At 38.4% G+C, this 16,850-nt stretch overlaps 1 protein-coding gene across 1 annotated transcript in view; it reads right to left on the reverse strand.

Annotated features, from left to right (window-relative positions):
* Positions 1 to 777: 777 nt before the first annotated feature.
* The window catches only part of LATS1 (large tumor suppressor kinase 1), a 33,383-nt gene continuing 17,310 nt past the window's right edge, over positions 778 to 16,850 (reverse strand). Inside the window, exons 3-7 of the mRNA XM_007943204.2 lie at positions 12,220 to 13,733; positions 9,655 to 10,237; positions 4,705 to 4,887; positions 4,394 to 4,500; positions 778 to 1,284 (exon numbers count right to left, since the gene is read on the reverse strand). Coding sequence (XP_007941395.1) covers positions 778 to 1,284; positions 4,394 to 4,500; positions 4,705 to 4,887; positions 9,655 to 10,237; positions 12,220 to 13,733 — 2,894 coding nt within the window. The remainder of the gene's footprint in view (positions 1,285 to 4,393; positions 4,501 to 4,704; positions 4,888 to 9,654; positions 10,238 to 12,219; positions 13,734 to 16,850) is intronic.

Consider the following 16,850-nt stretch of genomic DNA (forward strand, 5'->3'; position numbering starts at 1 on the left):
GCTTACCTTTCAACAGTCTAAAATTTTTACTTATGGCAGCTTTGTTTCCTTCTAAAATGGAAGCATTATTAAAAATGCCAAAATGCAAAGAAAACTAGCAGTGCTTTAGCTTCTTTTAAAGCCAGTAATTCTTGAGAAACAAATCCTGGATTAATATTACATAGAGGGGAAAAAAAGAGAAGTTGTGTTATTTTTCCTTCTGATGAACATACACACATTGCCTCAACCATGGACTTCTCAGCTCCAGGATGCGAATTATAGATTATCATTAGCCCAGGAACACGCACCAACATGATGGCTTAATTTCTCTAGCTTATGTTATATTGATGTTACGGAAAAAAACCAAAAAACTCAAATATGGGGTAGACTTCATATTTGGTTAAAGCAAGATAAAACTAAAACTGTCTTTAAAAAAATTTCAAAAATTCTAAAAAAAAAAATATTTAGCACATGTACAAATAGATACCAGGCTTTTCTTTTTAAACAAAGCACTATTTTTTTTTAAGTACTTTAAGTACCAAGAACTGACTATAATATTGCGTTCATAATTTACTTTCGTTATAACAATTTTTTCCTAAGTTACTGGTTAAAAAGGTGGGAATAAATTAACATTTTAAAAAGAGTTCCCATAATTTAGGAAAATAAAATACTGTTCACAGAGCACACATACACAGCTCTGTCACAGTTGCATATTTTTAACCTCAAAAGACCCTGCAAATCTTCTCTTTGAAAATCTTCATTACAGAAACATGCTTGAAATCGAAATTTCCTAGCATGTTAAACGTACACTAGATCACGATTTTTGATCTCTGAACCTGTGTGATCATCTTCATCTGATTGATGCTCTGAGCCTTGTGCATTAATGTATTCATATTCAATAGGCTTTGGATAATTGTAGGGGTAACCATTGTCATCAAAGAACCTCCGGAAGGTAAACTCGTAGAACGCATGTTCAGGGTGCCTCCCGTTTTTATACCAGCCGTTGAGAGTGTCATTTACATTTTCCTCCTCATCACCATCACTCCATAATTTATCAGGATCAACTGGATCAAAATTTGATGTATCTGTTGGATGTGTGATTTTAGGAATGTATGAAGCAGACTGCTGTCTCAGGTCACTGGAGAAATCAATCGTTTTGAAAAATGAATGAGCTTTTATTTCATCAGCACCATTCTTGCCTAAGCGGTCTTCTGGTCCTCGACAAAGTTTAATAATAAGGTCTGAGGCTTCAGGACTCAGTTTAGCTTGTGGTGGAATATGAAGAGATGTTTGCCAGTTGATAACCTTTAACAAGAGTTTTTGAAAATCAGGAGGGAAGAGATAAAAAAGAAAAACAAAATTTCCTAATTTTTATACCAAAAAACCTTCTTGGACATTTGTGGATTTTTTAATGAATTGCTATGGTTTTCCTCCTTCCATACCTTCATTAATGCAATCATATCTGGAAAATAACTTTTTCTCCTACGTCCTCCTCTCCAGACAGTTTAAACTCACAGTACAAGTTTTATCTCCTCTGTTAAGCCTTTGCACATGTGCTAGAAACCACTACTTCCACTTTGCATCCACTGCACCAGATACTTACTTCTATCACAAGACCCCTAACACTTTGTAGTCTGTATGTGTATGTCCTTCTATTGGAGTGTAAAATTCTACTGGAGTGTGTACAATATGCATGTTTTACTCGTCTTTGCATTTCTCAATGCTTGCAAATTGCCTGACAAATAATAGATATTCAACAAATCTATCTTCCAGTTTTGAATAAACTGGAATGAGGAGGGCAGGCAGGCAGGAATGCAGGGTGTAACCAGACTATTTTCTCCCCCTTAACTCTTGAAAACAGGGGAAGTGATTTAAGAATCTGAGTACAATGTTGAATGAATTTTTGGTACAACTTAATCCTGATAAATGGTAGAATGCACTGTTATTTAATTGAGATAAGACCTGTCACATGATAGGTAGTCAAAAAATATTTGTAAATAGATGAATCAATGAATTCCATTCTTCCTTATTCATAGGAACTTAACAGCCACTGTAGAGGAAGAAAAATAAACTCTCTTTCCTAGGATGTTTATCTTAAAGTATTGCCCAACTTAGAAAAAAGATGAGGCCTCAACTAAGAATAGAATATTTATTTGAATTCTTTTTGGTAAAAAAACAAAAGACAAACCAAGATATAAGGGTGGTTACTTATGCCTAACACATCTATCTTCAATTTCTTTGCTAAAATTTTCTTTCAAGACTGTTCATCCTTAATTGGAGCATTTGTACAACTACTACTCAAACTCTGTCAGATAGTTCTAACCTCTGTATCACCTCAACACTCATGTCTGTCAAGGCCCTTTTTCCAATGTGACTTTAAATTTTCCTAGTTCTTTGTATGCCAAATAATTTTGGATTATACTCTGGACATTCTGAATACATGTTACGAGACTCTGAACCTTGTTTAATTCTTATGCAAAATGTTGGTATCATTGCTTTGGCAGGAATTAAACCTGATTGGATTCAGGCCACAAATTCCAACCAGCCTATGTAGCTTGTGATTTAAATGTCAAGTTTCAAGTTTAAAGCTATTCTCATCTCCTAAATGTGTGCCACTCATTAAAGGGACCTTTGCAGTATTTTTTCCCTTAGTTCAGTTCTCAATGTCTTTCATATGGTATTTAGGATCAGATCTACACAGGTGCAGAGCTGGGGCAGGGGGAGGTGAGCCCAACAGTTTATAAAGAACTTTATTGGGTTAGTTTTCTAAGCTGCTTTTTCTGCTATGCCCCGGGTATTTTCCATTTTTTTTTAAAATTGTGATTTGGGTGAAAATTTACAGAGCAAATTCACTTTCCACACAGCAGTTCACATATACTTTGTCTCTGGGTCAATTCCAACTCACAGAGCAAATTTATAGGACAGCATAGAACTGCCCCATAGGTTTCCAAGGCTGTAAATCTGTTTTAAATTGTGATTTGGGTGACACTGACTACAGTTTACCACAATGCAACAGCTCCCCTCCCTCTTCCTTCTGATAGTTCCCTCTTCCCTGTGTCCATCCCTCCATGAACTCCTGCCCTGAGCTGTCTCCCTGTGCATCACCAGCCCTTCCTTCTCCCGTGATTGTTCTCTCCAAGTAGTGTATTTAGCTCAGGTACATGTTCAACTCTTATGCTTGTCTTTTGTTTGGCTGGAAGCCACAGATGTGGGTTCAGTTCCAGACCTGAAGGGCAGCTAGGGGCCATAGTCTCAGTGGTTCCACCAGGCTCTATTGGACCAGCAAACCTATTCTCCAATTTCTTGAGGCTCTTCTTTTTGGTTCTCTGACCAGAAAGTGAAGGCTTTTATTTACCCCCCACTCCCAAACGTCTTATAACTGTATTTTTAAACCCATGGCGAGGTGGCAAGAAGACAGAGAGAAAAGAAAAAAGCAACAGAGATCTGTCTCATCCACTTGGGACCACATGCTATCTGATTCCATTTCCATTGGAGGGAAGGGTCACTCTCTGAGTTTTAGGTGCCTATTGCCACTTCTGCTACTGTCAAGGTGAGCCTAAACTAGAGCACTTGTCTGGAGCATGCTGTCTGTGCTGATGTCTACTTCTGGGTGATAAGAACTCTGAGTACAGGGTGGGGACACTACTGGGGAGAAAAACGGTCAACTTACCACTAAGTTCAGTGGTGCTCTGAATTTTCTGCCCCAATCTGCCTATGACTATTCATTTTTCAGAGTCCTCAAATAGCTGCTTCAAGCATTGTGTCCAGGTTTGAAGGTACATTTAGTGGAAAGGGTGGAGTATGCCTATTACATTTCACTCAGAACTGGATCCTTCGTCTCTCGTTGCTTTTAAAGTTTTTTCTCTCATTAGTTTTCACCAGTTGACCACAATGTTCCTGTGTATAATTCTGTGTGTACAGGCATCCTAATTTTCACCACTGGTGGCCATTTTAGTTATTAATAGGAGCGCTGGTGGTGCAGTGGTTAAGGCATTTGGCTGCTAACCGAAAGGTCGGCAGTTTAAACCCACTGGCTGCTCTGGGGGAAATTTAGAAGAGGTTGTCTGCCTCTGTCAAGATTTACAGCCTTGAAAACTCTATGAGGCAGTTTTACTCTATCCTATTGGGTTGCTCTGAGTTGAAACTGGCTCAATGGCTATGGGTATGATTTGGTTTTTTAAATTATCAAATTTTCACCACTACTATAAATAACCACACTGAATACAACTCAGATATTTTTCTTCTTATGAATTATTTCTTTCACCTAAGTTCCAAGAAGCTGTATTATTGGGGTCAAATGTTACGACCATTTTCATGGCTCTCGTTATAAATGCAGTTGTATCCTTGAGGACCGAGCTGATGAAGAGTCCTATCTCCAAATGAATGGGTTACAGCTCTCTAGTCTATACCTTACCTTCACTTGTGTTTCTAATGGTGTTTGTGCCAAGAAAGGAGGCTGTCCAACCAACATTTCAAAAAGAATTACACCAACACTCCACCAGTCACATAACTGTGTATAGCCTAAAACAAGATACCAAAATTAGTTATTCGTAAGCACTTTTTAAAAACACTCAGTTTTAATAAAATCAAAATTAACATCAAATCATGTTTTTTCTGTGAAATTAATATTTTTAATATAAACCTAAAAAGAATGTATTTCTAATATAAGTTTCAGCTAGTCTAAATATATATTGAGATTATTTATGAAACAAATAAATGCTTTACCTGTTCGCAGCAACACTTCAGGTGCGATGTAGTTAGGAGTCCCAACCAAAGAATGGGCGAGGCATCGCTGGTGCTGGCGTGCAGCTCTGCGCTCTAGGGGCTTCAGTCTATCCCCACATCGACAGTTAGAGGGATCACCCCACTCATTACTGAAATCCATGCTGTCTTGTCGTGGATGGTCACCTACACAGTAAAAAAGCAAAGAAAGTAAGAGCAACAAGGAGACGCTTAAACCTCCATTATTTCATTTCTTAACATCCTGTTTTGGAGTTCACAACATTCTCCCCCGTGACAAGCTAAAACACAATGCATGCCAAATCACAGTTGGTGTTTATCACCAGCCTGCTTTCTGAGATACCAGTAGGATAATCTCACACTAGGAAAAATTAGCCTAAGATCCAGCAATTTACTTAATGTTAAAAGATGAGAAGGTAACCAAGTAGGATTAAGAATTATTCACACTGCTCCCATTACTACTCTGACAAAGTTCTGAACAAATAAAATCACTGTTTCAGTCACTGAACTGTACTTCAATTTAAAAAGGCAATGGAATAAGAAAGACAATGTTCTTCTCTCAAGCAGCTTACGTTCAAAGCAGAACACATAGATATGTACGTAAGAAACAATGCCATGTCCCCCAAAGAGATTAAAATGAGGTGATGTGTTAAATTTGACTAGACAGCTACAACAAACTGGGTGGCTGGGGAAGAACTAGTAGAAGAGACACTTAGGCTGTTAAAAACAAGGGAGACCCAACCACTTGAAAACCAGGGCAAACCATTCTGCACAGAACAAAAAAAGCAACAGGGAGAATGGAAAGAAGTAGAGCAGGACCCAGTGCAAGTGGGTTCTGTTTGCAAAAAGAAATGGTTTGCATTTTACTTCAAGTACCAAACCAAGAAACCCCAAACCTACTGCCATCCTGTTATTTCCGACCCCATGTGTTACAGAGTAGAACTGCTCTGTAAGGTTTTCTTGGTTGTAATCTTTACAGAAACAGTTCACCAAGCCTTTCTTCTGTGGAACTGCTGAGGGGGTTTGAACCACTAATCTTTATGTTAGTAGCTGGCTGCAAATTGCTTGTGCCACCCAGGGACTCCAGATACAGTGGGAAGCTATTGCAGAGTATGAAGCAGAGAGCGAGAATATCTGATTTATCTTTAAAAAAACAAACACAAGCTGCAGCTGCTGTATAGTAGGAAGGCTAGTGAGCTTGGACTAGGATGGCAATAGTGAAGGAGAGAGAGACGGATTCATGATACCTTTCAGAGGTATACAGGGCTTGTTGATGTGGAAGGAACTGGGAGAAAATCATGGATATCCAGGAAGGTAGTGGAGGTACAGTTACTAAAGTGGGAAAGGCCAGAGGGGGAAGAGATAGACGGCGGGAAATTAAGAGCTTTTTTTTTGGCGATGTTAAGTATGAAAGGCTTATTATTATTTTTTTTTCCTGAAAAAAGCAAAAAACAAAAAAAATAAAATAAAACCATTCCATGTGCAGATTTCTAGTAAGCAGCTGGATAGAGCAATCTGGGATTTCAGGGGGAGGCCAGGTCTAAAGAGTGAGATTTGGGAGTCATTGACATATAAACCAAAAACCATGGCCATCAAGTCAATTCCAACTCACAGAGTGAATTTATAGGACAGCATAGAACTGCCCCATAGGTTTCCAAGGCTGTAAATCTTTTTTTTAAATTGTGATTTGGGTGAAAGTTTACAGAGGAAATTCATTTTCCATACCTGCAGCTATTTTTTGACATACACACTTGTTTCATGACACTGACTGCAATTCCCATAATGTAACAGCTCTCTTCCCATTTCCTCCCGTAGTTAGCTCTTCCCTATGTCCTTCTTTCCTATGCATTCCTGCCCTTTGAGCTATCTCACTGTGCAAACGCTGCCCTTCTGATCTCCTATGACTGACTGTTCTAAGGAGAGTATCTACCTAGTGTAAATGTTCACCCCATATGCCAGTCAACTGTTTGGCTGGAAGCCATGGGAGTGAGTTCAATCCCAGTCCTGAAGGGTGACTAGAGGCTATAGTTTTGGGGATTTCACCAGGTTCTATCAGACCAGTAAGCCTAGTCTTTTTTATGATATTGAGTTTTGTTCTATAGTTTTCTCCCACTCTATCCAGGATCTCCTGCACAGATCCCTTTCTGAGCAGTTGACAGTGGTAGCTGGGCACCATCTAGTTTTTCTGGTCTCATGGTCACATAGGCTGATGTTCATTTGGTCTGACAGTCTCTTAGACTAATTGTTTCCATGCATCTTTGGTGTCCTTCATACTTCTTTGCTTTGGACAAGGAGAAACCAATTTTATCTAGATAGCCACTGAAAACCTTTTAAGACCTCAGTCACAACTCACCAAAATAGGATATAGAATAATGTTTTTGTGTAGTATGTTATGCTAATTGAGCTTGATGACCCCTGTGACCATGGTCCTGAGACTGCAGGTCCAACAACTCACTCCCTCACGGTGGTGTGTGGCTAAGAAGTTGTAACAACTTTGTCTCATTAGTTCTATTTATATGGACATTCTCATACACAAATATGTATGTAGAAATATCATCTGCCAACTTTACATATGGTCATGGGTATATTCTCTTTTGCCTAGACATCCCTGATCACTCTGCCTGTCTACCTATGTACCTACCCATAGATTAATGTTTATTATTACTGATAACGTAGTATTGTATACGTAGAAGTGTTCATCTTTGTAGTCTGTACCTCTTGTGCACTGCTCTGTGTATTTCTTTTCCTTAGTGTTATTGTATTGGTCACTTGCTTTTGTATATTGCCTTTCCCTTCATCCAAATCAATACTTGTCTCTTACCTTGTTGTTGTTGTTGTTATGTGCCATCGAGTCAGCCCTGACTCATAGCGACCCCTCCTTGGGTTGCCAAGGCAGTATCACTACGGAAGTAAACTGCCCAGTCTTCCTTCCGAGGGGTGGCTGGTGGGTTTGAACCGCCAGCCTTCTGGTTAGCAGTCAAGTGCCTTAGGCACTATGCTACCAGAGCTCTTTGTCTCTTACCTATCAGTTTTCCCTCCCTTCCCTGGTAACCAATAAAGTTTCCTTCCATATATAAACCTTTCCTTGACTTTTTACAATAGTAATAGACTAACACAATATTTGTCTAAGGTTGTAAATCTTCATGGAAGCAGACTGCCTCATCTTTGTCCTATGGAGTGGCTGGTGGATTCAAACTGCCAACCTTTGGGTTAGCAGCCAAATGCCTTAACCACTGCACCACCAGAGTTTCTTCACTGACATATAGATAGTATTTAAAGCCATGCTATTGGATGAAGTTACCTTGAGAAATGTATCTCAAATTAACCCAACTATAAAGCATCTGGGATGCTTGATTAAAATACAGACTTCTATTCCCAGTGAAGGGGCTCTGGTGGTACAGTGGTTAAAGCATTTGGATGCTAACAAAAAGAACAGCAGCTGGAACCCACGAGCCATGCTGCAGGAGAAAGATCCAGCAGTCTGCTTATGTCAAGATTTACAGCCTTGGAAATACTGTCCAGTGGGACAGTTTTACTCTATCCTACTGGATCACTGTAAGTTGGAATCGACTTGATGGCAGTGGGTTTGGTATGACTTACTCTCCAGTGAAGATTTTCAATCAGAAGACTGGAATAAGGCCTCAATCAAAAAACCAAACTCACTGCCATTGAGTCGGATCCAACTCATAGTGATCCCTTCTTAGATTTCCGAAGCAGTGTCTCTATGGAAGTAGACTGCCCAATCTTCCTTGTGAGGAGTGGCTGGTGGGTTTGAACTGCCAGCCTTTTGGTTAGCAGTCAAGTGCCTTAGGCACTATGCCACCAGAGCTCCTGGAATAAGGCCTAGGCATCACATTTTAAAGAAGAGCCTCAAGAGATTCAGGTAAATCTGGGGAGACAATGAATAACATTATGCTGAGCATTAAACTAGGTTTAGATGTATCAGTTCCATCTTTTCAATGTCTTAATCTACTTGTGTTCATAGAACCATCTAATAATACATACTTCAGCAGATTGTTGAGAGCACTAAATTAAAATGTGTGCAGAGCTCCTAGTACATAGTAAGTATTCAAAAAATGTTAGATCCACTTACACTTGCCTTGGTGCTTGAAGGGATCTTGAGGCAGTGTGATGTAGTGGAAATAACATGAATCCTGTAATCAGACAAACCTGATTCAAAGCCTCCACTTACTTTTTTCTGTCAGACCTTCGGCAAGTTATTTAATCCAACTAAGCCTCAGTTTCTTCATCTTCCTTTACATTGTGAGGATTAAATAAAATCATGAACATAAAGTGTTTAGGCAGAAAAGATCAATGTTATATGCAGCAACAGGAATGAAACTCAAACACATAAAATAAGCCAAGCCAACACAGAACATAGAAGAATACATATAAAAGAATTACATTTAAATAAAAGTTGAAGTGTAGAAAAATAATGAAATAACATACTGTATAAAAGTATAAAGAAAAGTTAAGGAGCTGATTACGAAGTTCTGAAATAATGGTTATCTCTAGAGAAAAGAAAGAGAAATGATTATCCAGCATGAGTTATAAATGACTCACTGGCAACTGGTTTGGTTTTGCTTTTTTGTATTTTTTTGGTTTTAAGGTATTGATAATCCAGTTCTTAAGCAGAATAGTGGTTATGGAGTTTTATTTTGTAGTGATTTTTGAAATGTTTTTATTTGTATGTAATTTCAAAATAACAAAATGCAAAGTGGTAACTGAAAAATGTTGATATTTAGAAATAATCAAATCTAACACACTCTTATTTTATAGGTGTAAGTGTTTAAAGGATTCCCCCAAGTTTATCCAACAGTCAAGACCTGACCCAGGTCTTCTGGCTCTGTACCCAGTGATAATACCATCTTATATTTTATTGCATTAATAAATCTCACTGACATGCACAAAGTAAAATGTTATGATTTTACTCACCACTCTGATAGTACTTAGAATCATGTGTCCATCTGAAGCCAGTGCAGAGGCCGAAGTCAGTCAATTTAATATGACCATCACGATCAATCAAAATGTTATCTGGTTTAATATCTCTATGAATAAAACCCATTTTATGAACACTTTCAACTGCACAGGTAAGTTCTGCTATGTAGAATCGTGCCAGATTTTCTGGAAAGATGCCCAATCTAATTAAGAGACTCATCATATCACCCCCAGGAATGTAGTCCATTACAAAGTATAAATTGTCCTTATCTTGGAATGAATAATACAGACGAACTACCCATTCATTGTCTGCTTCAGCCAGGATATCTCTCTCAGCTTTAACATGAGCAACTTGATTTCGAAGCAGGACATCTTTCTTTCGAAGAGTTTTTGTTGCATATAAAGCCTTAGTATCTACTTTTCTTGCTAGACAGACTTCACCAAAGGCTCCTATTCCTAGTGTCTTTATCTTCACAAACATAGACTTGTCCATTTTAGCCCTTTTAAGACGGATGTAATTAGACTCTTTTTGGCAAAGCATCTTTCTCATTTGATCCTGGGCATCTTGAGATAATCCAACCTAAGTAAATAAACTAAATGTTAAATGAGGAATTATCTTCTTTCCATATTAATAAATAATTTGAAAAATTCAGGCATATATTTAATGGTTAAATGTGTAATAATTTTTAATAAAGCATGTTAGAAATCTAGAATATATTTCAGAGAAAATTAATGATCAAAAGTGCAGCTTAAGGAATAGTTAACAGGATATACAAAGTGAGTATACAGACAGATTGTGCTGTTGGGAGTGAGAAGAGAATACCACTGGTCAGTTTTCTACTCCTCTATAATGTACTCAAAAAAAAGTTCCCAATGTGCAATAAGCAAGTATCTCTGAACATGCATCCTCATCTATCCACCCATGCATAGTCATCCCTAATCATGATTAAACTGCCTTCACTACATGGCCCTCTGTGGAATGCCTAGGCATCAAATATTCTTCCTCTGTTTTCTCTATATGGATGTAAATTCTTCCAGTCTATGTTCATTTATTCTCAAAAGCTCATGCTTTTAAGAACAATAAAACAATGCCTTCTCTAACCTAACCACCCTTTTCTCATTCTTAATAAGACAATATATAGTCACTAACAGTTTTATATCTTTCTTGGGCAAGAGTGGGAGTCACAGAGCACCACTAAACCAAAATACAAAGTATCTCCTCCCTTATTTAAAAGGGACAACCTACTTGGTTACAAAGTATCTTTTAGATATTTTGGAACATTTCAATGAATAGTTTACTGTGATGAAGATATCCAAGAATACCTTAAAAACAAAAATAACTTCCAAGTAGATACCTGGATTTAGAAGGTGGGAACAGTTTTACTAATTAATGAAAAAACTAATAAGTTTAAATAGAAAAGGAATTCAACTGCAAAAGAGTCTAATTCTAGAAATACAAGACTAATTGAAATATAGCAACCTCATGCTTCTGTTAGGATGCGCATTTGCATGCAAAATCTTTAAGAAGGGTGGCATGCCAGTCTTAGTATAGAACTGTTTCTCTTAAAATCTTACTTGGCTATACAGTAATGGAGGCTACAGAAGTCAGCAAAGCTTCCAACACCATAAAAGTTTAAATCAGCTATTAGTGAAAGTGAAGAGGAAAAAGGAAAAATAAACTAAGAAAATACATACAGACAGACTTTAGTAAGAAATCCTAAGAGCAAAAAATATGTATACGTCATACAGATTGGCCTGGTATTTCTCATCTAATAAAATTCAACTTATAGCAGGGATAACAATACTGTGAAATCAGATTTAGAAAAATAATTTTAAAAGAATGGCTCTCTCAAATATGCGAGGAATTTCCACTGTATATTTAAGTCTCTTGGATTATGAGTGACAGATGGAAGATTAGGAGTCAAACCTTTGAGCTCTAATCATGATAAAAATACTAATAATGACAGTAGCATAATAATTATCTCATAACAACCAGTGAAGAAATCTCTAGAATAACAATGAGTGCTTGCTTAATCTGATCTCTTTTTTAGTATGATTTAATATTTTCAACACTTTTTTCTCCAATACATTATAAAAAACAAATTAGAAGGGAAACAAACTAAAGGGAGACATCTTGATAGACTTTCAAGTAAGACCCACATAAAGAATGAACACAAGCCCACAAACCTACTGCAAAATAAAAAGAAATATTGCCTAAGTGTATCAAGAGGTAGGACCAAAAAACTTCTGGCTTATTTTTAAATGTAAGATAATAAGTAACACCTAGGTCACCCTTGTTCCAATATCCATATAAAGAGGTTATGTAGAACTACAGTATTTTTCTTAATTTACATAAGTTTATTAAAGGAAATTCTGATAAAATCTTGAAATATGAAAATCAGATGCCATAAACAAAAGTACTTTGATGTTTACTCACTTTTAAGGAATTAATATTATATTTAGCTGTAACAAGGAAAAAAAATACTGGCTCACAGTATTTTAAAATAAACACCAAGCAAATAGAAGATCAAGTATAAAAATGAACATTTAAAAAGATTTTACCCTCATCATTTCATTCTCTAACTGTTTTTTACGATGTAGACGCTGCTGGTGAGATTTGAGGACATTTTCCACGTGCTGCTCCATAAAGAACTTAAACGCCTGAGGAGAGTAACTTTGAATACGAGATTCCCGTCGCTCCTCATCTTTCTTGTTTTTCCTAACGGTAATAGGTGAAGTTGTAATCTGTTTCTTTTCTTTATCCCCACTATCAACATTTTCATAATTTTTTTCACCCTCATCATCCTTGGGCAAGCTAGGCTGATCTTCTTTGCCTGATTTATTTATCGATTCATACGGAGGAACAGATGGGTTTTGGTGTAGCAGATGTTTTGGATAAGGAGGTGGTGGACCTTGATAGTTTGGAGCTTCAGCAACAGGTGACATAACAGTCATATTTGAAGTGGTACCCTCAGAAAAAGGACTATGTGTAACAGCTTGAACTGGCTGTGGTATCCAAGAAGGGTGTGTTGGTGCTAAAGCAGTCTGTAGCTCTGGTTTCAACACACGAATGCTTTTCACAGGCTGCTGAATAGGAGCTGGTGTAATAGCAGTTACTGTTGTAGCTGAAGGCTGAGAATTAGTAGAGTGACTTGTTCTATTTCCTAATGGATTGTTAAAAGAATTTGATCTCACTGGAATGCTTGGTTGCCACGTAGGGATTTCATGTCCACTGCCTGGGGATGACTGGGTTGGAGCAGAAGATGACTGAGGCCAAGCTGTCTGTAGTCCAGGTACATTAATGTTATAAAGTTCCATGTTATGACTATTTCGGTTTGGCACCATCATAGACTGAGGGACATTTCCATTTGTATATGAGGAAGGTGCACTGGATACCCCTGTTTGTAAAGCCGAAGGGCTCTGTCCATTAGTTGAGGTCAAAGGATATGGAGGGGGTGGTTGCCGATTCACAGCACTAGCAGGAACAACAGTCTGATGTATCATAAAGTCAGTTTGACCACTACCATTCTGAATTCCAGGCCTCCCTGGTGGAAAGTTAAATTTGTTAGAACTCTGCATGATGATTGGCTGTCTGCCAACAGGAACTGAACTCATGCCTCTCTGTCCCTGATTAGGTGGATTCATTGGGGAAGTGTTAAGAGGTGGTGGAGGATAGCCCTCCTGCCATGCCCCAGGTGGAACAGGAGAGATTCGAGAGATTCCATATTCCATGTTGCCAGAATAGCGCTTTGTCTGAGAATTTGGTTCCCATGACAGGGGAGGTGGAGTTGTACCTCTTGGAGGGGGAGTCTGGCCTCTTGGAGGCGGTGGAGGAGTGACACTCCTTACTTGAGGTGGTGGCGGGGGATTCACTCTCTGTCCATTGCTAGGGTGAGCTGGAGCAAACGCTGCTATACCGGATCCCGACAGTGGTCTTCCTACATCTGTCTGCAAGCTGGGACTTTCAGAACAATATGCTACACTTTCTCCTAGAGGGGGGCCATGTCTCTGAGGAACTAAGGATTCTTTAGAACCTTTCCAGCTTTGCTTACGGTTAATCGATTGTTGTACAAGCCCTATGGTGATGAGAGAGAGAGAGAGAGAGAGAGAGAAATATGTTTTTAATCTCTTATTTTTTAAAAATTTAGCTTATAATTTTGACACTACTAAATGATATTGAATTCTCTTTCAAAAATTATAAAGTATCAAATTTTAGTATATAGTTTCATTTTTTTACCTTTTAAAATTTTACTTATTTTGGCTAATTATTCTAATGGCTCAAAATTTAAGATATACATACAAAAGGATACCCATCTCGATCCCTCAGCCAACCAGTTTCCTTCCTTGAAGATAACAATTATCAGTAAAATATTTTAGGTTGAATTAATGTTTTAAAATAGCAGCTGCAGTAGATGAGACAGGGATATGGGTAGACTTGATAGAGGATACAGTATAGGTCATGGAGAAATGAAGGTAACATGGACTAGGGAGATGGCAGAGAAAACTGAATGAATTAAGAGAGATGGAAGGGTAAAATTGACAATCTGGTTATAGATTACATATGAGAGATGATGTTGGAGAGGAATGACTCTTAGGCTTTTGGCTTAGAGAAAAAAACAGGTGGACATTCATTAATATTGAGGTAACAAAGTCTTCCTCCATATGACAATGGTAGAGAACATGCCACATAAGACTGACAAACATAAAACACTTGTCACCATGAAAAACAAAACAAATAAGAAATCCTACAAAAGTTAAAACTGAGAGAAAAACAAAATTGAGAGAAAATATATTCAATCACACATTTTTAAAAAAGCAAAGGTTCAGAATGTATTAATACCCCACTCTCCTCTAGGTTGGGCAGCATTTGGTGTCTGTGGCTTTGGGAAGAATAATCACTCTGCACAAGTCAGACAAGTCCCCTGGCCGCCAGGCTTAATTGCACCTCCATTAGAAAGTCACATAAGGCTCATCTACCATTCTCACTCATGGTGTCAGAAGGGACCAGTCCCTGGAGAAGGGCATCATATGGGTAGAGTACAGAGGGTCAGCAAAAAAGAGGAAGACCCTCAATGAGATGGACTGACAGAGGGGTTGGGACAATGGACTCGAGCATGGCAACTATTTTGAGGATGGCACAGCATAGACAGCCATCTTGTTCTGTTGTACACAGGGTTGCTGTGAGTCGAAACTGACTCAACAGCATCTAACAACACTCACCCAGCTCAGTAAAAATGTCTCATCAATCCAAGAGTATACAACCATGCTGCTGTTCTGCACCTCCCATAAAGCTCTCCAAGTTTTGCCCCCCTTCTACCTCCCAAACCCTTGCACTACGCCCTCCAGACCTCCTGCTCCATAATCAGCAAATATCCGTTACTAATCTCTTCTCTAACCTTTCCTGTCATCTCATTAAAGCTAGTTACCATCTCTTGACATTACTTTCCTTCTAGCCCTTTGAAATTAAGATTTTCTTTAAAAATAAACTGGGCCCCAAAATGAGATGGTATCTTCTTTGCTCTCCATTTATGCTTCCAGCCCATTGCTATTCCTTTCAACTCTTTTAAAAAGCTTGCTTATAGTTTGTCATTTTTGTCTATGTTAGCCTCCTTCAGTGATACATATGATAGTTCAAAAACATGTCCCTCCAACTCAAAGCTATATATCCAGCTCCCTACTTAACACCTCCACTTAGATAACTCAATGATCCTAACTTAACCTTATATCCAAAACCAGGTTTAGGATCTTTCCCCACCAAATCCTGTTTTTTTTTTAGCATTTTCTTTCTCAGTGTATAGCATCGCCATCCATTCATTTCTTCTAAGCCAAAAGTCATTCCCTTCTATCACTATCCTCTAAATGTAATCCCTTACTGAGTCCTCATCAATTTTATCCCTTCCACCCCTTTTAATTCATTTACTTTTTTCCACTGCCATCTTCCTAGGCCAAATTACCATCATACCTCCATGAACTACTGTATCACCTATCAAATCCATCCACATCTACTCCCTTGTTCCTCTCCAATCCATTCTTATGCACTGCAACCATCTTTTTTTTTTTTTTAATTGAATTTTTGGTGTAACACAGCAAGTTAGGTTCCCATGACAATTTCCACATTAACTGTTCAGTGACATTAGTTACATTTATCACAATATCAACATTCACTTTGTGTGCTGTTTGCTCCTTTTCTAATACTCTAGCTTCTCTGCCTCCTAATCTTCTTATCTTCGCTTTTGAGAAACTGTTGATCTCTAGGTGTCACACTGATGTTTTTTAAGTAGGGCACCAATCTTATGGGTAATAGTCTTTACTTTGTATGTCACTCTGATGTCTCACTAGATGGTAGTGGCAGGGGATAAGCTCAGTTCTGGGTTTACAGAGTGTCTCTGTCTCAGGGTGATACTCTCATGGAGTCCTCTGTTCTCTTCCTGTTTGTCTCTTAAAAAAAAGAAGAAGAAGAAAAAGAATTTAAGTTCTTCAGATTTTTCTCCCATGCTATCCAGGACCAACTAATGTGTCTCCGGCCACAATGGTCAGTGGTGGTAGCTGGCACCATATATTTCTTCTGGTCTCAGGGTAGATGAGGATGTGGCTCTTGTAAACTCTTCACTGTGCTTTCGGTTACCTTCTTTTCTTTTGTATGTGTCTACCACTAGTTAGTGGGTTATCCTTCCTTCTCCTCCTCATCAAAGAATGGTTACCTTCTTACTGTTTTGCTCCTGGAAAGTCGAGACCTGTAGATGTGTCTTAGATGGGCAGTTGCAAGCTATTAAGACTCCAGACACTACTCACACTTCACTAGGTTGCAGATCATGATGTTTGTGAACAATGTGATGACAACTGACTGACTTGTCCCATGAAAGTATAGTTCTACATCTTCAAACCCAGAAAACCAATGTTGGAAGGTGCTGGGTTATATATGAGGAGTATCTGCATTTGTATCTTTAATGAATATATGTGCCTGCATCCACATATTTGTATTTACACACACCCATACATACTCCTAGGAGCTTTGGTGGCATAGTGCCTAATCCATTTGACTGCTAACCAGAAGGCTCTGTTCGTTCAAACCCATGAGCCACTCCTCAGAAGGAAGACTGGGCAATCTACTTCTGTAGAGATACCACTTCGGAAACCCAAGGAGGGGTCGCTATGAGTCAAAACTGACTTGACGGCAGTGAGTTTGGTTTTTT

This window comes from Orycteropus afer, unplaced genomic scaffold (genome assembly GCF_000298275.1).
Source record: "Orycteropus afer afer isolate SDZICR_OR568_19922 unplaced genomic scaffold, OryAfe1.0 scaffold00101, whole genome shotgun sequence".
Classification (NCBI taxonomy): Eukaryota; Metazoa; Chordata; class Mammalia; order Tubulidentata; family Orycteropodidae; genus Orycteropus; species Orycteropus afer.